Raw genomic sequence first — 24,611 nt, forward strand, 5'->3', positions numbered from 1 at the left:
ATTCCCCACCATTGTCAACACGAATTTGACGAATAGAAGTATTAAATTGAGTTTTGACAAAAGAAAAAAAATTCTTAAGAATAGATTGTGTTTCATTTTTGTGTTGCATAAGGAAAATCCATGTGAAGCGAGAATAATCGCCTACAATGGTGAAAAAATACTTTGCTCGAGAAGTAGATGCAACTTTAAAGGGTCCCCAGATAGCACAATGAATCAAAACAAAGGGTTTATTAGAAGAAATAAAACTAACACTAAAAGGTAATCGATGTTGCTTGGCTAAAGGACAAATATCACAAGCATTATTAGATGCAAAAGGGAAATGTAACAATTGTTTGGACATGAAATCTAAACGAGGGGCTGATAAGTGACCCAAACGCCGATGCCATAGCTCTGTAGATGAAAGCACAAGGTTGCAGAACCGCCGAGGATGCTGAGACCGCGCAGGAGCCAAGGCCACCAAGTAGTACAGCCCGCCTCTTCGCTTACCCAAACCAATCACCATCCTCGTCGTTAGGTCCTACGTAACACACCAAGAAGGAAAAAATGTTACTAAACAATGTAATCCACTCGTAATACGACTTACTGACATCAAATCTACTTTAAAGGTAAGCACACATAACACATCTTGCAATCTAAAAGTAGAACTCAAAGGAATGTGACCGATGTAGTTGAAAAATTCAAGGAGTTGATCTTGTGTAAGTGAAGCAATGTCTCATTGTAGTTGAAAAATTCGAGGAGCATTACTTTGACCATAGCGCTCACGAAATACCTCCCAAATAGCATGAGCGTCAGTCATATAAAGGATACTGTCAGCAATATCCGAGTCAATGGAATTAATAATCCATGCTACAATGATGTCGTTGCATCTCTGCCATGAAGCGTGATCTGGTCTTGACAGAAGGTTGCATGACAGTGCCATCAACAAAGCCAAGTTTGTTTTTGGCACTCAAGGAGATCTTCATAGCACAAGACACAGTTGAATAATTATCCCCATTCAAGGGCTTCGAAACCAGCATCATGGCTGGATGATCAAAATGATGAATAAAAAAAGGGTTGGAAACATTAGCCTTTGTATCGGAATTGTTTCCAGAAACAACGTCGGTGGCCATGGCAAACGATGGAAAAGAATAAGCGAAAATAACAGAGAAACAAAAGGCAACGGAAGGAACTAGGTTTTCAGCCTGGCTCTCGATACCATGTAAAAACGTGCAAAGAATATTTTGCATAATTTCTTCAATTGCTACTAAGAGTCTTTATACAAAGAGAGATCTTGCCGAAGAAGTAACCTAGCCTACATTCTAGGTTTTACAAATATTCACAAATAAATTACAAACAATTTACAAAATAGTTTCCTAAAACTAAGCCAAGATATCAGGAATGATATCATTGACTTCTCAACATGAAAAACCATACACTCGCCATCAATTTTATTAACTTTAATCTTTTTCGTTGAGGGTTGATTACTTAAGTAAAAAAATAGCATTTTGGATCTTTGACTTTAGGTTATAAGTATCAGATAGTGAATTCAAACTCGAATACTATCCAATTGTTGAAATTCAAACAAAGCTAAAGAAAATTGAAGAAATGAGGTTTTTTCATCGATTCTTTAAGCATATTCACATAATAATTATCATATCATGCCTTAAAATTGAAACCGTAAAAGCTGATTCTTTACATGAATATCAACCATGGGTCTTGAAATGTCCAAACCATGTCCTTTCTTGTAGTCCCGAGTCCAAAACTTCTTATAATACTCAGTGTAGGTGTAGCCTCTGTATATGGCTACATATCCATTCTCTGTGAGAGTTTTTGCTGGGCTTATCAGAGCATCGTCTTTAGGGCAGAAGAATGAAGCTACATTTTGATCTCTATTGACGGGTAAGCTTGGGTGATGAGAAATACATAAGGTCCTGAATATTTTGTGTTCGTGGCAGCACTTACACGTGATCAGTCTATCGTACACCAGATTTTCTCATGTTTTAGACCCCATTGGATGGGTATGAATCCAAATTTATGACATACAAGCAACATAAAATCACTTTATTATAACTATTTTTTCGTAACATATGAAAATCTACTTATGGTGAAAATTCCAGATGCGATCACCATATCAGAAACCAAACAATATGGATGCAGATGGCAGCATACCACTGGCAAAGTTATACTCAATTCTTCTTAAGAAACTCAATGACATAGGTGTTGAAAGCGGAGCGGATGACTCGGAAGCCTTGGTATCCAGATCCCTTAGCCAAGGCCTCAAACTACTTTTCCGTCCTCTCTTTTCCGCCGGGGTTGTGAGCTAACAAGATCACGTCGATATGGACAACTCCCTTGATGGCAAGGCTGCTGTCCGGAGCTACTGGAAGAAAGCACATTCAGCAAGAATCACCTTCCCATTGTCGGGTAGCGCGGTATAGCAGTTCTTCAAAATTTCAAATAATACTCGTCACTCCATTCATGACAAATCCACTGTGAGATTGCATAGGCAATTTGATAGTAGTTCCAAATATATTAAGAAACTAAGCTTAAGTGTTGAGAATGAGTCACACATTAATAGGAGGAGGGATCTTACACGGGTTTATAAGGGGTTGGGCTACTTCCTATATTGTCAATTGGTTTTATGGTAGAACCTCAACTTTTTTCATGTTATTAGAGCATGTTGTCCCACTGTTGAAGCCTAATAGCCACACGCGGCCCACGTCACGCCGATGTGTTGTCCACGTGTTAAACTTGAAAATTCGCCACACGTGAGAGAGCGTGTTGAGAATGAGTCTCACATTAATGGGAGGAGGGACATGCAGCCCACGTCACGCCAATGTGTTGTTCACGTGTTAGACTTGAAAATTCGACATATGTGAGGGGCGTGTTGAGAATAAGTCTCACATTAATGGGAGGAGAGACATGACACAAACTTATAAGAGTTTAGACTACTCCCTATATTCCCAATTGATATTATGGTGGAACCTCAACTTTCTTCGATAAGAAATTGATATTACTACAAAATAGTCATCGACTCTCTTTTTGATAAATAATAACTCACCTTCATGAAAATTGCATCTCCCTTTGGAACACTTACAAACATGTCTCCTCCAACATGCTCTTCACCTATATCAAACATCCATAGATCTCATATTCATCAGGAAAAAGGATAAATAGTACAAACATAAGCAATATTAGATGAGGAGAAATCAAACTTGAGAAAGATCGAGGTAAAGGTGAATGTTTTTTAAGTAATTGTACTTCAAACATTATCAGAATTGAAGAACATACCAGAATATTGGGGAACATCTTCTATGATATGAGGCAAGTCGAAATTAATACCCTTAATCGAGGGGTACTTAGAAATGATCATGTTAACGACAGCGCGGGTGCCACCGCCAACATCAACAATGGATGTGAGGCCCTCAAAGCCTTTGGAGATCTCAAAAGTTTCTTCATGGTAAGGGTAGAGTGGTCGGCCATTCCCCGGTTGAAGGCCTTGTTGAATCTAGGGTCAGTACCATGGTACTCGAAAGCAGTCATTCCATAGGATAGGCCTTGTTGAATAGAATTCCTCCTTCAAGAACTGCATCTTTCGAGTGGTACATGCACAAAACCAAAACAAGCATACATGTCAGTCTCACAACCAAAGCATACACTATGTGTAAAATGATGAACGACACGTCCTTTGAACAGTCATATGGTCATGGCTCATATGTGACCCGCTTAACTCACAAGCATCAAATGCTATGGAAAGGGATTCCTTCCTCCTAATCCACTAAATTAGGGAATTTGTGTCGTTGAAAATTGATCCAACGGTTGAAGTTATTATAACTTTTAAAGTGAACCCCTATTTGTAGCCGTTTGATCAATTTTTAACGGCACAGATTTTCTGATTTGATGGATTAGGAGGAAGAGATCCGGAGATGATCCCTTTCCAAATGTTATGGGCTTGTTAAAATAATTATTTTATTAATGTGAATTATGTCATTTAGCAAAGTAGTTTCCTCTCTTACACTACAATTTCATTTTAGGCGTTTTTATGAAAATGATGGAGGAAGGGATTTAAATTTCGCCTCTAGAAAATTTACCTAACTCATATCAGCACCTTATGGAAGAATAGAATAGTTAAAACATAGAGGTAAAGTTCCTAAAAGCATTAAACGCTAATCAGGCGAGTGTCTGGGTGAGTTAGACGAGTGCATTGACAGGTCGAAATGCAATTTCTTAATTTCCAAACTCTTTGAGATTAATTGAGGATGATGACTAACCGCTTAGCGCCAAGTCGCATACGAGGCAATGAGAATTTTTAGAACATTCGAAAAATATTATAAGAAAGAAACTTTTTCACAGTGAAACAATGGTGTTCTTGGTGAAGGGGTACCAGCTTTCCACTCATTTTGCTTATGTGGCAATCCTAAAATAGGTGAGCAGTCATCACCAATCCATTGTTACCTCCTGACTAGGCCTATCGGGCCGTTCAATTTTTATCCAACGACTACAAACAGTGGGTTCTTCTAAAAGTTATAATAATTATAACCGTTGGATAAAAATTGAACGGCCTGATGGGCCTAGTCAGGAGGATCCTCTCCATCTGCTCAGGAGAGGATCCTGATCCATTGTTACGTATCTTGTTCGAGTACGACGCATATGTCGTCTACTTATTATCCTCCCTGAAGATCAAAGAAAGAAATATATGTCGACTGTTTATATCCCAATCACTCTAAATAGTCAAAAAGTTATGCATCGTCCTCTCGAGTCTTCTGCCTTCCGTTAAAACTGAACTAATCATACTGCAAAGTATTTTAGCTCAATCACCTTAAAATGACGATAACATTCACCACTTTATTACCATTAAATTTCTAAATCTGTTTAATCATAAATATAAATCTCAAAATTTAAACACAAACACACCCACTCAAATTAAACAGCTTAACCGAAGAATCATTCAGAACTCTTAAAACTCGGATAAAAATGATCAATTTCCAATCATGTCCGTCCCCACGACCAAATTGGCCAAAAGTAATGTGAACAAAAAAGACCATGTTAGTAAAGGATAATGCTAGGTAAATTAATTTTTGGGTAATGCTAAAAAGACTAAATATTCAAATTAAATTTAGTAAATTAAATGACATAGAAGTTGATAATTGGATTATCAGTTAAGTGTTAATTAACGTGCGGGTAATGTTAGGAAGACTAAATTTGTAAAAAAGATTTACAAACTAAATGATGTATCACTAATAGGAATGAGCACATTTACCAACACTTGAGTAATTTAGTTTACAAAACTTTGTCTAAAAATTTAGTCTCCCTAACATTACCTTTAACGTGTTTGTTTTTTATTAGTAACACATCATTTAGTTTACAAATTTAGTCTATCTAGTATTACTCTTAATTTTTAGACTAATTTTTTAAAGCAATATGAACAAATTTAATGATAACTTACAAATCCAAACTTTCTTATCAAAAAGTGCAGTTTTGCTTCGAGAGATATTTGTTGATTTTTCTCTCGAATTTGTATGGAGCTGTCAATTTCTTTATAAACTAAATTTAGCCAATTACTCCCCCTAAACTTTTATAATTGACCAATTTTTCCCTTGAACTTTAATTTTATAATTGCAAAAAAAATATTGTTATCCCTAATGTAGACAACATAATTGTTTTTCTTCTTCTTCTTCTCTTCCGCTAGTTCACTCCGCACACTTTTTGTTTGAATTTTAAAATTTAGGGGAAAATTTTCAATTATAAAAGTTCGGGGGGTAATCGGCTAAAGTTAAACTTAGGGGGTAAATTGGCCAATTCTAAAAATTTAAGGAAGTAATCGGCAATAAAAAATTGACAGCTCTTTACAAATTCAAGAAGAAGATCAACCAACGCCTCTTTATTCAATACATGTCGTACTCAATGGGTTATAATTAACGTGAAAGCATTTCATATCATTCGACTATGATATATTGTTCGGTTGGATTTGGAGTGGTAGGTTGGATCTGTATATACATCACTTCGAGCATAAGGATTACCTAGTAAAGTAATAAGAAATACAAGAAGAAGTAAAACTCTTCAATCCAACATTACAAGGGAGAATTGGAAAAAATATTGAATTGTTCCTCTGAAGTCCTTGTAGCCGGTGATAGAGCATAATTTACAATAAGGTCTTCCTTCTTTATTTATTTCTCTTAATTTCTGGTGTTTGAAAAGATTTAAGTTCAAACTTTTTGTTCAAGCAATTGTGAAATGAAACAAAGAGGCTGGAATGGCATTGGACAAATACAAGTGATATTTTATAAAAGAGTAATTTGCGTAGAACACGTTTATCGTTATTGTGATATTTCAATTCAATAATGCAAAACATCTTAAAAAATTTACACATAACATTATATAACAAAAATAAAATGTCATGATAAATACGTTTACGTAAGTTCTTATCAAGCATCATATAGTTTCGTAAAGCTCAAAAAGGTAGATAGTATATAAAGAACCATATACTTTCGTCAAGCTCAATAAGGTAGATAGCATATACTAATTGAGATGATGTCATTGTCATGGTATGGTATCCTGGCTAATAGATCTATGAAGGAAAATTTAGTATGAACTCGTATAACTTCTCTATACTCGGCTTAACTTTAAACATGAAATATCTTTATTATCATATTGCATAATTACCATCAAGTATAAAATAAAATTAATAATAAAAAAAATTTATCAATAAACTCATTCTCAATAATCAAACCCTAATCATTACGTAATCTTTCTCTTATGTTCTATCGTGGAAAAAATCATAAGACGCTCTCATAGAGAAAAACAAGTTTTTTTTTTTTTTTTTACGGATGAACGGTAATTTTAAAGTTTTGGATCCTCCCACTTTTATCATTGTCGTCATCATACTACCTCCACCACCACCACCACCACCACCACCACCACCACCAACCCTACCACCACCGTCATCATCTCCAACATTACTTGTCACGTCCATGAAACCTACTTGTACTTCTGCTACTACTGTTGCCAAAACAAAAAACAGCGGCTGATCAAGATCAACGGCAAGACATAAGAAGAGGAGGGAAGAGAGATGGCAGGTTTTCACTAGTACTGCTATCTCTTATACATGATATCAAAACCCTACTTATTGTATGAGTAGTGTTTCTCGGACAAAAGGGGGTTATCCAACTCTTTGGCTCAAGGGGATCAAGCGTATCGGTCCAACCATTTACTACATCAACCTAGCAAATCCACGCGTACATAGCTTTTTCTAAATTTTTGGCTACCAGCTATTTCACTTTTAGTTATCCCTTTTAATTAAGTAATGAAAGTTATTTTCTTTAATTAACATGTTCAGATGTTACTCATACCTAATTAGTAGCTAGTCTTGTTGTGTAGCTGTAAACATGTGAGAGCATAATAATTATTGCACTTCGTTCCATTTTGTTTGCATTGTTGAGTGTTGATAATTAATGATGCAATCTTATTACTAATTTATTTATATATTGTGAGAAGAGATTACATTTCTCAATTTCTAACTTCCGTGCATGACTTTGCTAGCTGTTATTCCTAGTACTACAAGTCAACCTACAAAATACGCATGCATTTATAAAACTAGCTAGGGTTTGGTTAATTTGGTTTGACTCTCGTAGTCTCATGGCAATTATGTTTAATTAGATTAATGAATTTAATTAACATGGATCTTTACCAAATTGATCCGGGTATTTTCTAATGTGAAAAATAATGATTGTAAAGAGAAACTTATATGTTGAATTAAGTTTGTGAGGGTAGTTTAGATAATAAATAACGATTTAAAAAGATATTAATAATTTAATTAAAAATAATACAAATCTAAAAAGTATGTTCTATGCAGAAAAAAAGTTGGATAAGCTTCAAATAAAATTTCTCATGCATAAAAAAAAGATGTGACTATTTAATAAGGAGCAGGTATGCATTTTTTCACCTAAGATGCCCTGAAAGATCAAATCAATTGGTGAGTGGAACCTGTACGTCCATATCCGAAAGTTAACCTAATTTATATAAATGTGGTGGCGTAACTTAGTCTCCATAATAATTCAGGTACTGTATTGATTTCTTCGACTCCACTTAAACTGAACAAGTTTGGTTCTCATGCTTAATTGGGACAATAGTCTAGAAGAGTGCTTGGACCATCATTCTCACATACAAGTTGTGTAGGTGAGTTGATTATTGCCGTTTGAGAAATGCTAAGAAGACTATTTTCTAAGTGAGATTTTTTGTTAACTTACAATTTAACGTTAATTTTTATGTCAATATTATAAAATGTGTGTGCAAAAAACATGAGGTGACAGAAAGTCCATCAAGAGTCTTACTTTTAAGATAGCCCCTATAACATTTCTCTTTCCTTTTTTATTTTGTGAATCTCATACGCATGAACAATTAGAATCAGTTTCAAAATTAATCCTAGCCACACCAAATTAGGTAATTCTATGAAAACTCACATTTCAATGATCCAAACAAAAGTGTTGAACATTACTACACATCGAATATTACTATATCTTAATGTTTGCTCAAATTAATTACTCAAAACAGTATGAAACAACCAGTTTGTTGAAAATTGAAATACAAACTCCATGAAGTATTAAGTAGGTGCACAAGCATGTGGTCTAATATCTTAGTTAATAGAGTTAGATTTTTATCTATATGCGTGCCAAGTTCGAAGCCCCCATCTCCTTAATTATTGTAAGAGAAATGCTAAGGAGACTCTCTCAAAAGTAGGATTCTCCATAAACTCTCTGCAACCTCATGTTTATTACACAATATTTTATAATGTTGGCACGAAAATTAACATTAAAACATGAGGTAAACAATTTCATGTGCGACGTCTATGCTTCTTTAAAGGTGGAATGTTTTGAAGAAATCTCACTCGCGATCAATTTTATTAATTAACTTTAAATCTATCCGTTGAGAGAGTTGATTACTTAGGTAAAAAATTGCGCTAGAGCGTTGATTTTAGGTTATAAGTGTATACAAACCTGAATTCTATCCAATGGTTGATAGACACCCTAAAACAATCAACCATAGTGATAAGTTCAATCAAAGGTAAAGAAAATTGAAGAAATGAGATTTTGTCATCGAGTCAATTCTTTAAGCAAATCCAAATAATAATGATCGTATTATACCTTAAATTGAAACCGTAAAAAAAAGTGATTCTTTACATGAATATCAACCATTCCCATAAATGATATCAAAGTTAAATCATATTGATTGTGGCTGAGATTTTCTCAAAACGCAAGTTCTTTTACAAAGAAAAAACATTGTGCATAGAGAGAATCTCAAATTGTCAATTTGTACATGATTGTAAATCAAAATTATTGGTTGGTGCATGCTCTAAGTAATGGGATTTAGCGTCGAGCCGTTAACAACACTGTTAGAGCGAGGCTCACAATAGCTTCATTCATCTGCCCACAAGATGATACTCTGATACGCCCACAAAAAAACTCTCATAGATGATAGGTCTTTATTTTTTCTTTATGGCAGTACAGACACTTGTTTTGTCCGTTGTACACCAGGTTTTTTCATGTTTTACACCCCATTGCAAGCGTATGAATCCAAATTTATAACATACAACGAACATAAAATCACTTTCATATTACCTTTTTTTTTTTTTTTTTTTTGTAACATATAAACCTAGTTATGGTGAAAAATATACGACCACCATATCAAAATAAAAGCAATATGAATGCAGACGGCAGCATACCACTGCCAAAGTTATACTCAAATCTTCTTAAGAAACTCAATGACATAGGTGTTGAAAGCGGAGCAGATGACGCGGAAACCTTTGAAGCCAGATCCCTTAGCCAAGGCCTCAAACTCCTTCTCCGTCCGCTCTTTTCCTCCGGGATTGTGAGCTAACATGATCACGTCGATATGGACAACTCCCTTGGTGGCAAGGCTGCTGTCTGGAGCTACTGGAAGAATGCACTCAGCAAGAATCACCTTCCCATTGTCAGGGAGCGCGGTATAACAGTTCTTCAAAAATTTCAAGCAATGATCGTCACTCCAGTCGTGACATATAAACTGTAAGATTGCATACATGATTTGAGAGTAGTTCCAAATTATTATGCAACTAAGCTCTTATAAGAAATTGATATTAGCACTACAAAATAGTCATCGACTCTCTTTTTGATAAATAATAACTAACCTTCATGAAAATTGCATCTCCCTTTGGAACACTTACAAACATGTCTCCTCCAACATGCTCCACACCTACATCCAACATCCATAGATCTCATATTCATTAGGGAAAATGATAAGTAGTACAAACATAAGCAATATTAGAGGAGGAGAAATCGAACTTGAGAAAGATCGAGGTAAAGGTGAATGCTTTTAAGTTATTGAACTACAAGCATTATCAAAAATGAAGAATATACCAGGATATTGGGGAGCATCTTCTATGACATGAGGCAGGTCGAAGTTAATACCCTTAATCGAGGGGTACTTAGAAACGATCATGTTAGTAATAGCGCCAGTGCCACCGCCCACATCTACGACGGATGTGAGGCCCTCAAAGCCCTTGTAGGTCTCTAAAAGTTTTTTCATGGTAATGGTAGAGTGGGCAGCCATTCCTCTGTTGAAGACCTTATTGAATCTAGGGTCAGTGCCATGGTACTCAAAAGCAGTCATTCCATAGGCCTTGTTGAATGGAATTCCTCCTTCAAGAACTGCATCTTTCAAGTGGTACCTGCACAAACCCAAAACAAGCATACATGTCACTCTCACAACCAAAAGCATATAGTATGTGTAAAATAACGAAACAACACGTCGTTTGATCAGTCATATGGGCATGGCTCATATGTGACCTAGGCCAAGCCACCTACCACGTGTTTCAATGCCCGCATAACTCACAAGCATCAAATAACAAGGGATTGTTGACATAATTATTGTATTGATGTGGATTACGTTATTTAGCAAAGCAGTATCCTCTTATATTCGAGTATACAGTTTTGTTCCGACGTTCTTATGAAAATTATGGAGGAGGGGATTTAAATGACCTCTAACAAATTGACCTAACTCACATTCGAACTTTATGAAAGAATAAAATAATTAAAGTGTCAAACAATGGAGTCATACAAAGGAAAAATGTTAAGATGTAATTAGAATATCCTCCATTTTTTTTTCTAACTTGTTTAAATTAAACATATGTTCCTTTACAAAATTCGATTGAGATGTTTTGGTCAATTGCCAACTAAGCATTTTTTAAATTTTTAATATATATCTACTTAAAGTAGCTAACAACTAATTTCCTACTATTTAAAAAATTTTAAAGTCGTGGCTTTATTAGAATTATCAATTTAACTAATTTCTCAATGTCACTAAAAAAAGAGAAACCTTTTATTTTTGTTATTATATTTAATTAGCCTCTTCTTCTATTTAAAAAAGTCATTAATAATTTTAGAAAAAAAAAACTTCATTAATTTGTTAAAATTTTAGTAAGTTATAAAATAATATATTTAAAACTTATAGTACATTTTGAAAATAAACATATTGATTTTTTATGTTTAGATTCTAAATATACTAAGGAACAAAATGTACCATAAAAGCAAATATATCTATATTATAGGTAATCAAACGTATCAATATAGTCAATCGTACTTCTGATAAACTTGTAAAAAAATTTCGACAGAAAAAAAAACTTGTAAAAAAATGTTTAATTAAAATTTTAAAATAAATAAATATTTAATCACCAAAATTGAAAAACGAGACTTTTTTTTCAAACACCTCAAAGATTAACAAAAACAGAAACGTTTGACATTTAAACACCATGGTATGGTTGGTGAAGTGATGATTTCCACTCCTAATTTGGTTAAGTGGCAATCCTAAAACAAGTGGCCCAGTCATCATCAAACCGTTGTTCGTATCTTGTTCGAGTACGACGCTTATCTCGTCCATTTATTAATCTTACCTGACGATCAAAGAAAGAAACAAAAATATGTCGTCTGTTTTATGTCGTCTGTTTTATATCCCTATCACTCTAAACAAGTCAACAAGTTTGGCATCGTCCCCTCGAGTCTTCTGCCTTTCATTAAGATTGGACCAATTACTATTCTAAAATGTTAAGGTTGAATAGCACCGATAATAATACTCACCATTTTATTAGAAGAATTTAAAATTTTAAATCTTGTCTAAAATAAATATAAATTTCAAAACTTAAATTAATAATAAAATAATGAGAAACAGCAAGTCAAATTAAACGGCTTCACAGAAGAATCTTTCGAAAACTGTGACAAGAATGATCAATTTCCAGTCTTGTCTGTTCCCAACGACAAAATTTTTATTGTGACAAGAAAACAAGAATACATCACGTAGTAATAATTTATTTTTTACGTTATTAACTTTTTAACACATATATTTTATTATTTGTATAATGATATGTGATGTACCATCTCGTGTGCCGGTTACATTGAAAAATCTTTTGTCCCCAACGACCAAATCAGGAATAAAATTTTAATTGTTACGGGACATAGATGGTACAACACGTGTTTTTATGTAAGTGGTAAAAAATTTTACTTTTTAAGTTATTAACTTTTTAACACACATATTCAATTATTTGTATAGCGATACTTGGTGTACCATCTCGTGTACCGATCATATTGAAAAATCTTTTCAAATCGGGCAAAAGTAATACGAGCAAAGAAGAAAATAGTTGAGAAAGAGAATGGTTAAGTAGAATGTTTTAACCGTGGAATTACTTACGTAATCTTCGTCATATTAGTTTTTGACATAATATTTTATAATATTAATATAAAAAATGTCAAAAATTATGAGAGGACGAAGAGTCTATGAAGACTTTCTTTAGCATTTCCCAAAAAGAAATGTTAAGTAGAGTCTGCACAGACTCTGACAACTTATGTTTTTTGCATAAATTTTATAATATTGGTACGAAAAATGAATGGAAATTGAGGTGGTAAAGAGTTTATAGAAAATCTCACTTTGATAGAATCTCTGTGTCATATCTCTTAGTAGAAAGGATAATATTGGGTAGATAAACTTTTTAGACAAAATTTATAATTGATTTGATGTGTCACCAGTAAAAATAAACATGTTAATCATCAAGATATCAATAAACACAATATATAGTTTGTTAAACGAGAAATGTTAAGACGACTCTCATTGGACTCTTTGCCACCTTATGTTTTTTATAAAATATTTTTATAATACTGACAAAAAAATTAACTTTAAACTATAAAGTGGCAGAGAGTACGTGGAAAGTGTCACTTTAAGAGAGTCCTCTTAGCATTTCTCTGATAAAATATGTATTAAATAGATAGTATCTATAACATTACTCTACTCTACTAATAAGGGTAATGCTAGGAAATGTTGTAAATTAAATGATATAGTTGTGATGATTGGATTATTATTTAAATGTTGATTACCTTTATTTATTATTGATAATATATAATTTAATTTGTAAATTTAGTTTAACAAATTAGTCTCCTTAATAACCTCCTAAAAATATAGATAACAATCACATACTCAAGGCCCAACTCACAGTAAGTAACATTTTTATGAATTTATTCTGATCAACCTATTTAAAACCCATTATTAATGTTTGTTTACGATCAAATTAGGATGATAAATTAAGAAGAATGGTAATTACCAGCTCTCCATGAGGACCTTGTCCTGATTCATGAGGCAGAGAGGAGCAATGGAAACACCATCCTCGTTCTTTGTCAAGAACTTGCAGACGGGGCCGAGGCCGTACAGCTGCTCGACATTGCCGTCGCGAAGCGTGCGGAGGGAGTAAGTGAGGATGGAGTAGCTGGCCAGGAGGCGCAGCATGCGGTCCAGCATGACGGTGGCGTCAGGGTTCTTGGTCGGCAGCTGCGAAGCTAAGTCTGCCGGAGAAACGAAAGCGCCAGGCCCTGCTCTCGCCATGATCTCGAGGAGGTCGAGCTCAAGGGCTGCCTTGAGCACCATGGGGAGAACAGAGGCGCTGGCTAGCTGCATGGCGAAGAGGTTTGCTTCTTCGTCGGAAACTTGCGTTGGAGTCATCTGAGTCTCTACGGTCGAACCCATTTTTTGGATTTGGTGTTGGAGGGGAGAGAGAGAGAGAGAGAGAGAGAGAGGAATGAGGGTAGAAGAGATGGGTGTTCTAACTGGCAATATATAGGGATTTGTTTGCTCACCCACCGCTTTTGATGTGGTACCTAGGTGTCGACCACCATGCAGGACCTCACATGCCTCGCACAGGTCTTCTCTTTTTAAGGACTGGTTTGGTATTGCTATGTTTTAAGAAAAAAACTACTTCTGTTATGCTGTGATAATAAGTTCATTTTTACTGCTTTACGTTTTCAGCTTTTTTTTCATCCAAAACTGTGAAAATAAGCTGTTTTTAAGTGTTTACCAAACATCTTTTTGAGCTCAGTTTTTTTTTTATACCCACTTTTTATAAAAACACATCAGTACCAAACCAGTACTAAGTATGGCTTTATACTGTATTCTTTATCTGGTTTTGTTTTGTTTTATTTCTTTTTAGGGATTCTTAAGACCAAATCCAACTCGGGGCTAAATGCTATTTTTTAGGTTTTATTCCCCCCAAACCCAACCCAACTCATGCTAAATGTGTGGGCTAAAAGCTAAAAGCCAAATTCCTCCTAGGATTTAGCCCAGAAAATGGTGTGGGCACCACCAACGGAAGCTCACCCACATGGGCATGTCTCCCAAAATTTATTGAATCAAACGGCTGAGATCAAATATAATCAAATCTAATGGTAAAAAAAAGATCTAACAACCTAAATTTAAATCCAACAGCTAAAATAATTTTAAAAAAATATTTAACTCAAAATTCACCCAAATTTAGTGATTTTTCAATATTTATCGGAATTTAAATATTTTTAGGTTAAAATGTTCAAAAAATTAAATTATGATACAGTACATAATTATTTTATTTTTTTTAAAATTAGCCTAAATTTATTCTTTAATAATCTTAGGCTAAAAAATTTAGGCCAAAAGGGTTGGAACAGAAAAACTGTTTATGGGCTAAAACTTAAATTTTTTGGGCTAAATTTTTTATGTTTTAGCCCAAGGGTTGGAGATAGTCTAAGAGTATTTATTCTTATATTTAAGGTAGAAAATTGTTATAAGCACTTCAAAAATTTCATTTGGTACTCTAAACTTTATATAATTAAAAATATATATATACTTATGATGAGTGTAGAATGAGATTTTTGTAGTGCTAATAAAAATTCCCTTAAGGTATTGTGTTTAATATTTTTCCCTCTTAGTTTTGTTTTTGAAAAATATATGAACAAACTTAATGATAATTTACATATCCAAACTTTGAGGGCAAGTTAGGGCGCAATAGTAATGTTGGTCCTTTGTAATCGGAAAGTTATAGGTTCGAGTCGTGGAAACAGTCTATTTACAAAGTAAGAATAATAGTGCGTACGATAAACGTTTATCACCGCAAAGCGGAAAGTCTTGTTGGCTTGCGGGCCCCTTACAAATCCAAAACTTTCCTATCAAAAAGTGTAGTTTACTTCAATACAATGTTATACTCGATGGTTTAAAGTAACGCGAACGCATTTCACACTAGTACATCTACTGATATATTGTTCTCCTGGAGTTGGAGTTGGGAGAACTGGAAAAAAGAAGTGAATTGCTCCTTTTTGAAGTCCTTGTAGCTGGTGATAGAGCATAGTTTACAATAAGGTCGTTGTTATTTATTTATTATATGTTATGGTGTTTGAAAAGTTTTTAAGTCCAAAGTTTTTCTCCCTAGTTGATCCGGCAAAACAAGTTACTTAATCCAAGAATTTTGAAATGAAACAAAGAGGCTTGAATGTCATTGGACAAAATATAAAGGCTTTTTAGCCAAAATGGTCATTGAGATCTGCATAATACATCATTTTGGTCCCTGAGATTGAAAATCAATAGAAATAGTCCATGAGATTGTTCACCATCCATTATTTTTGGTTATTCCGTTAAAAACTCCGTTAAGTGTCCGAGAGCTCTTGGCCAGAAGTTTGAACAATTTTAAAAGCTTCGTAACTCAATCGTTTCTTAACCAAATTCAACTCATAATATATCAAATGAAAATAAGAAAGTGTAGAACAAGATTATACCTATTTTGAAGCCCAATGGTTGTAGAAGATGGCCGGAAAATAGCCTGAAATGTGACTGGTCTGTGGAAAAATTGGAAAACTCGTCGGAAACTGGGTAAACTTTAAACGTTCATAACTTCTTTAATACTCAACTAAATCGAGTGATTTCAAAAACGAAAATCATACTTCTTAACGAGATGAAGAGAATGGTACATTTTTATACGGATAATTCGCCATGGTTTGACCGAAAAATGACTCGAAAGTGGCTAATTCGAGACCAAGACAACCACGTCAAGAAATGTATCATTCTCTTCGTCTCATCAAGAAGTATGATTTTTGTTTTTGAATCACTTGATTTCGTTGAGTATTGAAGAAGTTATGAACGTTTAAAATTTACCTAGTTTTCGACGAGTTTTCCAATTTTTCTGCGGACCAGTCACCATTCAGGCTATTTTCTGGTTATCTTCGGCAACCATTAGGCCTCCAAGTATGTATAATCTTGTTCTACACTTTCTTATCTTCATTTTGATATATTATGGGTCGAATTTGGTTAAAAACGATTGAGTTACGAAGCTTTGAAAATTGCCCAAACTTTCGGCCACGAGCTCATGAATACTTAACGGAGTTTTTAACAGAAGGACCAAAATAATTGATGTTGGACAATCTCAGGGACCATTTCTATTGATTTTCAATCTCAGGGACCAAAGTGATGTGTTATGCAAATCTTATGGACCATTTTGGCTAAAAAGTCAACTATAAAATAGCAATTTGCATGGAATGAATATATTGTTATTGTGCTACTTCAGTTCAATAATGTAATGAAATACCTAAAATAATTTACACTAACATTATATAATAGAAATGAAACGTCACGTGATGATAAACACGTTCCATATAAATCTTTACAGTATTCTTGATCAAGCATCATAAGTATGGTGATGTTAATTACCTTAGACAACAACTGTGCCTTCTCCATAATAATTCAGGTATTGTTCGATTTCTTGGACTCCATTTAAGCTGAAATGGTTTGGTTCTCTTGCTTCATTGGGACAGTAGTCTAGAAGAGTGCATGTACCATCATTTGCACACATAAATTGTGTGGGTGAGTTGATTAGAGCAGTTTCACTCGACAAATGCAATAATTGTCTAGGTAATTATTGTCTAAGTGAATAGTAATTATCTAAGCGTTTTTTTATTTCGTAAAATAAATTGCCCATGTAGTTGACATTAAAAAATTAGTATAAGTTTGTTTTGTTTCGAATAAGATTTTAACAAATCATGTCACGTCATGTGTGATTATTCAAAATTAAAATTTTTGTGGAAATATTTTCGATTAGATTTTTAACGAATCTCATAGTGCCACGTGTCATGATCCTGTAATTTTATTTTTTATAATTTTTAATATTTATTTGTTGCGTAATTAATATGAACCGTTGGATTGCAAACCAACCCATATTATGCCGTGTGGGCCAAATTAGTAAGTGTCTTGTTTTAGATTTTGCTTTTATTTTTTTTCTTGAAAAAAATTGGATATAGAAACTTTATGTAAATTGAACTGTTGAGGGTTGAGTGTACTTGCAGCGCGGGCCCCAGCGCTGCAGGTTTGGTTAGTTGACTCACCTTAAACTACATGCGCTTGACACAAAAAAATAAAAAATAAAAAAATAAAAACACACATAGAACATTGCTAATGCCAGTTCCACTTAGGCTTTGAGTTGAGCTATTCCTGGCCGATTGAGCAATCGGGCTCTACTTCCTTCCACTGTAGCTCGACTCATTGGCCTGGGGTGTGAAGGATTTTGGAGGTTTTGAGGGATTTAGTCACCCAACTGCTTGAGCAATTGAGAAGAGTAGACTTGCTCTTATTGCCGTTATTGTTTTGTAAGTCACACTCACACACACACGATTACAATCAATTTCAAAAATTAATCTAAAAAATCCTATGAAAATTGATCACATTTCAATGATCCAAACAGAAAAGGTTAATAGGTTAATAATTTATGGACATCAAATATACTATAATAATTTCAATATCTGCTCAAACTAATCACTGATAAAAACTCCATTAGGTAAGTCGATAAATGGTGTTATTTAATTGGCTAGGGTTTGACAAACGAAGGGAATCACCGTCACATCTCACCTAATTTTTGAACATGTTGACGACGGGTCGGAATTCGGATGCAGCTCTTGGTGACCAAAACAAATTGCAATTCCACCTCTTAGTTGGACCCTTCACTTTTTGTCTGGAAGAAAAGTAATCTTTCCAGAGATAAAAAAATAGGTTCGTGAAAATTGAGAACCAAAAGAATTGCAAAGGTCTCCCCTCTTTAACAAAACTTCTTCACCAACCTTGCAAAAGGATTAAAAATCTAAGAGAGTATAGTTGTGCAACGTGTTTAATTAAAATATTTGTTCACCAATTTAACCTTTCATTGATTAGTTTGCGCTTTCCACAGTCCAATTGAATAAAGTAGGATGTGTATGATGTTGACTGTTCCACTAAATACATTATTATCACTGCTATAAAATATATTTGTTCTCCTGACATGAACAGTGGAGATTGCACCAAAGGGTTTTAAATTTAACTATTTGAGTAACGTGCAACATTATTTATTCTCCCAGACTATAATGTGCTGGAATCCTTCATCCACCATTATCGTTTGTAATTTGGTGGCCAAAGCTTCTAACAAAACATAATACAAAGATGTCCATACCGTTAATAGGTTTATGGGGACTGGATATGTTAGGTCATAGTATCGTTCTCTTTTGTGATATATACGGTAATTTTTTTTAAAGCAATCCTCTGTAATGGTGAATAATCTCTTTTAAAGTCACAAAAAATTAATGTCCCATGTATGACCAGTTCCCTATATTGTAATAAGTTATAATTTTTCTTGATCCCATTTTAAGTAAAGACGTCTCCACATAGTTATAAATAATTGTCAATGAATGCAAGAATATGCAAAAATATAAAATAATTGGGGCCCAACAAATCTTATTTAGGAAATACATAATAATGGGATCGTGGGTCAAGTATGTTCTTGAACTGAAAGATTTGAACCTCCGAATAGCAGCATTCATTAAGGATAAATAATATTTCAGGTATGTAATGGAATAAACTCTATATTGTAACAAATTATAATTTTTGTTTGTCTCATCTTGAGAAAGCACGCATCTACATAGTTATAACTGTCAATGATTACAAAAGTATACAAAATATAAAATACTTGCCGTTCAAAGAATCCTATTTAGGAAATAAACATTCATCAAGGATAAATAATTCAATAAATAATGTTTTTAAGTACACCCTCTATTTAGTAATAACCTCTCTAAAATTATAAAACTGGTTTGGTTCAAACTGTATAACTTTAAAGAGGTTGTATTGTGTTGTGTTTACTTACACGCAAAGAATGAAAAAAAAACAAATGGATCTTATGTTGAAACAAAGTATGTCGCACATAAAGAATCTGAAATAAAATTTCATATCGGAACAATCAGGTATGATTTTCAATCATGACTTCTACTACTCCAAATACGTAAGTAATGATGAAATAAACAAACAAAATCCACTCACTAATCCCTATCTTGTACACACTTAAACATGTGTTAAGTAGATGATTTTCAATCAATCAATCATACAATTTGTAATTATGATCTAGTTTTCTTTTCCTTTCCAGGGAGATGTGTGCATGCCCAATTAATAGCAAGCAAATGACGTCATTCCATTGCATGGATTATCCATACCACAAATGTCAGGCCCCAATAATTTTTAATTTTGGTCTGGGCCAGTTTGGACATTGATAATTCACAATTTTGGGCCAGCCTAAGTTGTCGTCTGAAATCTCGTACACTGCCACTATTCGATAGATGCCGGTCCTCCTTTCCATTTTAAACGAAGTGGTGATTGCGTCGAGAGCCTAAACGTGACTGTTTATCCGGATCAGTTGACGAAAAGAGATTCAAAAAATTCAAAATCCTGGGTGAGAGAAAATGAGCGAAATCGGAATCGATGTCAAAGAGATTAATCTGTCGTCGACGACGCTGTCACGCGAGAAGAAGGGAGAGACAGCCGAGAAAACTCCCCAGAAAGCTCCGTCGTCTTCTTCTGCGGAGGACGAGGACGGGAGTCCAATCAGGCACATTGTCTGTGTCAAAAACAAGGTCGATGTCAAACACTTTGAGGACGTCGAGGACTGCTTCATCTTGGATTTCGACCCCTTTGAGCCGGTGCAGTTTTCCAAGTTGTCCGTGTCGGATAATGGTGGTGGTGGCGGTTCTCCCGATGTCACTGTTGTTGCTGAGAAAGGACAGGTTTTGATTTTTACCGTTGACCCTTTTGATTTGTTGTGTTAATTTTCTTTCTTCTGTTTGGTTGCTGGGAAAATGCAGGTGAAGAATTGAATTTGAAATCATAACCCCATGTTACATATGACCCCCTTCTAGGGTTTTGCGAAAGAAAGGAAATTTTTAATCAAATTTCTTTCTTTGTTGTTGTGTTTGGTTGCTGGGAAAATGCAGGTGAACAAAATGTATTAGAAATTGTAACGCCATTGTGATATTTTGCCTATGAACCTTCAGGTGTTTGACCTCAAAAGATTTTAAATTTATAAGAAACTTTTCTGCTTATCTGTTCATATTCCAATTTTTGTAAATTTATGAGCTAATTTGGTGAATGTCTGATGGCTCGTGTGGATTTGAATTGATGCTGTGTAGGTTGCTTGTAGAGACTATCCACATTCAAGACACCTCTGCCTGAAATTTCCTTTCGAGACGACACCCCATGAGAGCTACTGTGAGCTGGTAACAGAGTTTTACAACTTCAAATATTTGCATCTTGTGAATGTATCCCCGATTCCCTCTCTATATTGTCTAACTTGGCATCTCAAAAGTGAACTCACTGATTGTATGTAGTGCTACTGCTATGTTTGCGATTCTTCCGCTCCATGCGGGTTGTGGAAACTATCACATTGCCACGCCGCTGCGCACATCAGTGACTGGAAGTGCAAAAGGATGATGAAACAGCAAGCCACGGTGAAGAAATGAACAAAGCTCCCGTTGTTTAGCCGTATTGCGGATAGCGGTGTATGAAAAATACCAGAAAAGTGAACTGTTGTTTTACTATTAGGCGGTCAAGTTCATGTAATTTTGTTCATAGGGAGGGTACTTGAAATGGCTTTTGTTCTGACCCGAAGAGATGTAGTTACTAATGAACTTACGATGTTGGTAGAAATGGAATCAAATTTGATTAGTTCAATTCGAATTGAATTGAATCTGATTGTTGTGAAGAAATCTCACTTGCGGTCAATTCTTTTAATTAACTTTAATTCTATCTGTTGAGAGAGTTGTTTACTAAGGTAAAAAATTGCGCTACAACGTTGATGTTTGAGAAGAGAATGCTTTAAATGATGATTTTATTCTTCTCAATGAGAGGTATTTATACAAGGTGTACAACCCTAATGTAATCGGAAGAAAACTAATTACATGAGATTACAGGAGATTACACATAATTGATATCATTTAGGAATCATACCTAAAATACAAAGCCAACACTCCCCCTCAAGTTGGTGCATATATGTTACTCATGCCCAACTTGTGTAAAAAACATGAAAACTTATGACTTGAAACAGCTTTCATGAGGATATCTGCCAACTGATCCTCTGTTCTTATTGTCGGTAGCTAAATTATTTTTTCTTCTGATTTTTCTTTGATGAAGAACCGATCAACTTCAACATGCTTTGTTCTATCATGTTGTACCGGATTATGTGTAATATACCCAAATCACAAAGCAGGAGCTTAAGCCATAGAATTTCACAAATCCCCAAGGCCATACCTCTATATTAAGCTTCTGCAATGGAACAGGCAACCACATTCTATTTCTTACTTCTCCATGTAACCAAGTTGTCCCCAACGAATGTAAGGTAACCTCATGTTGAGCCTCTATCGTCAATCGAACCTGCCCAATCTGCATCAATATAACATTAAACTCTAATATGATTATTCCTTTTAAACAAAATTCATTTGCTGGACTTCCTTTCAAATATCTCAAAATTCTCATCACTGTATTCATATGTTGTTCTTCGGGATCATGCATGTATTGACTTACTACACTTAAGGCATAAGCAAGGTCCGGTCTTGTGTGTGCCAAGTACATTAAACGACCTACTTTTGGTATCTCCCTTTGTCAACTGGTACTTGATTAGGATCAACACTAAGCTTCAATCATTCATCTAATGGTGTAGCTACTAGTTGACAAGCTGACATGCTGGTTTCGTGCAACAAATCAATAATATACTTCCTCTGTGATAAGAAAATTCCCGAACTGCTTCTCGATCCTCAATCCCCATATAATATTTCAAGGATCCAAGGTCCGTCATCTCAAATTCTGTAGACAAATATCTTTGCAAGGCCGCACGTTCTTCTGGGTCATTACCTATTACCAACATATGATCTACATACATAATAAGTGCAGTAAGTTTTCCATTTCGTCTTTTCAGGAACATAGTATGATCGGAGTTACTTTGTTTGTAGCCAAATGCTTTCACAGATTTTTTGAATTTTCCAAACCATGCCTGAGGGGATTGCTTAAAACCATATAAGGATTTCTTCAACCTACACACTTTTCTTTTGTATTTATCTGGAGCATTACATCCTGGTAGAAGATCCATATAAATCTTTTCGGTTAAGTCTCCATGCAAGAAAGCGTTCTTCACATTGAACTGTTGTAAGGGTCAATTAAGATTTGCAGCCAATGACAACAAAACACGAACTGTGTTGATCTTGGCTATAGGTGCAAATGTATATGTGTAGTCGATTCCATATTTTTTAGTGTATCCTTTTGCTACCAGTCTTGCCTTGAAACGATCCATTGTCCCATCTGCTTTGTATTTCACAGTATAAACCCATTTGTATCCCACAGGGTTCTTGCCAGCTAGCAAATATGTGATCTCACAGGTAGAATTCTTCTTCAAAGACTTCAACTCATCATTCATTGCTGCTTTCCAACGTGCATCAGCTAAAGCTTCCTGCACATTGTTAGGAACAGATACAATAGATAATTGATGCACAAACGACTTATTTGATTCTGATAGGTGACTGATAGACACGTAAGTACTTAACATGTATAACACATTAGACTCAGGGTTGGGGTTACTCACCAGATACCTAGTTTTACATTTAGGGTCGGCTTCATAAGTAAGTTTAGGAATACCTTGATTGATGCGATCAGGGAAACGACGTGGTGGTGGTGCATCCAAGATCGAAGACGATTGATTATGGTTATTGGGACGCAAGATCCACTATGAGGTAACTGGTGACACAGGTCCTGTAGTGAGGAAACTGGCAGTGAGCTATCAGGCAGTGAGTTATCTGGCGATGTCGACTTGTCCCTTTCAAGGTTTTCAACATTGTTTCCATGTGAAAGATCACTACTTGTCTCCCAGACATTACCACTTAATTCCAAGTCATTCACATCATTGTTTTCGTGTGAATGATCACCACTTATTTCCAAGACATCACCACTTAAATCCAAATCATTTACTCTATCTATATCTGGAATAGTATAACAAGAGTTTGAACTTCTTTCTGATTCTCCTCTCGAAGTGAAGACTCGGGATTGGTAAAGTACATATCATTCTCATGAAACGCAACATCCATAGTGACAAACAACTTATTCGTCGGAGGGTGATAACAACGGTATCCCTTATGCCTTGATGCATACCCCAGAAACACACATCATAAAGCCTGAGGTTCAAGCTTACTTCGTTGTTGTTTGTGAAGATGAACGAAAGCCACACAACCAAACACATGAGGTGGAAGACTAGGGACTGTAGAAGCATCAACATGTCAAGAAAGTGCCTAAAAGGGTGTTTGAAAATCTACAGATCGGGATGGAACACGATTAATGAGATACGCAGCTGAGGTGAGAGCTTCTCCCCAATAGGATAACGGAAGACACGCCTCAAGTAAAAAAGCATGAACAACCTCCAGAAGCTGACGGTTCTTGCGTTCAGCAACCCCATTTTGTTGTGGAGTATATAGACATGTAGTTTGATGAACAATCCCATGATGATCAAAAAAGGCACGAAGTTCAGAGTTGACATATTCACCACCATTATCACTCCTGAGAATTTGTATTTGTGACTTATATTGTACTTGTACCATTTTGTAAAACTGCTGAAATAAAGAAGTAACTTCACTTTTGGATTTCATCAAACAAACCCAAGTCATACGTGTGCAGTCATCAATAAAAGTAACGAACCAATGAATACCACCAAATGTAACAGTTTTAGATGGACCCCAAACATTAAAATGAATTATCATAAATGGAATAGAACTTTTATTCAAATTGGATGGAAACGAAGCACGATGACTTTTAGCTAGTTCACAAACCCCACATTTAAAGCTAGAAACATCATGCTTAACAAATAGGCTAGGAAACAACCTCCATAAATAGCCAAAAGAAGCATGTCCAAGTCGACGATGCCACAACCAAATCTTTGAAGCTTTATTCCTATCCCCTTGATTTCCTTCCACTGCAAAAGCTTGAGTCAACATGCAAGAATTGTTTGA

General features: G+C 35.0%; 2 protein-coding genes and 2 long non-coding RNA genes across 4 annotated transcripts in view; 2 read left to right on the top strand and 2 right to left on the bottom strand.

Annotated features, from left to right (window-relative positions):
* The window catches only part of LOC114825926 (uncharacterized), a 35,019-nt gene extending 31,920 nt beyond the window's left edge, over positions 1–3,099 (bottom strand). Inside the window, exon 1 of the long non-coding RNA XR_011582951.1 lies at positions 3,041–3,099. This is a non-coding gene — a long non-coding RNA (uncharacterized lncRNA). The remainder of the gene's footprint in view (positions 1–3,040) is intronic.
* LOC139197493 (uncharacterized) lies at positions 1,869–2,649 on the top strand. The gene is made up of 2 exons (XR_011582950.1): positions 1,869–1,997; positions 2,097–2,649. It is a non-coding gene; the product is annotated as an uncharacterized lncRNA (long non-coding RNA).
* A 6,335-nt stretch (positions 3,100–9,434) lies between the features above and the next one.
* On the bottom strand, positions 9,435–14,083 carry LOC103410332 (caffeic acid 3-O-methyltransferase). The gene is made up of 4 exons (XM_008349050.4): positions 13,598–14,083; positions 10,371–10,681; positions 10,142–10,206; positions 9,435–10,017 (listed from the first exon to the last, which is right to left on the bottom strand). The coding sequence occupies exons 1-4, from the start codon at positions 14,014–14,016 to the stop codon at positions 9,715–9,717; spliced, it is 1,098 nt and encodes a 365-aa protein (XP_008347272.2). The 5' UTR covers positions 14,017–14,083; the 3' UTR covers positions 9,435–9,714.
* Positions 14,084–19,900: 5,817 nt separating this feature from the next.
* Positions 19,901–21,332, top strand: LOC103439957 (RPM1 interacting protein 13-like). Its single transcript, XM_008378605.4, has 3 exons — positions 19,901–20,354; positions 20,757–20,843; positions 20,955–21,332. Exons 1-3 carry the CDS (start codon positions 20,034–20,036, stop codon positions 21,084–21,086), a joined length of 540 nt encoding a protein of 179 aa, XP_008376827.1. The 5' UTR covers positions 19,901–20,033; the 3' UTR covers positions 21,087–21,332.
* The last annotated feature ends 3,279 nt before the right edge of the window (positions 21,333–24,611 follow it).

This window comes from Malus domestica, chromosome 07 (genome assembly GCF_042453785.1).
Source record: "Malus domestica chromosome 07, GDT2T_hap1".
NCBI classification, from domain to species: Eukaryota; Viridiplantae; Streptophyta; class Magnoliopsida; order Rosales; family Rosaceae; genus Malus; species Malus domestica.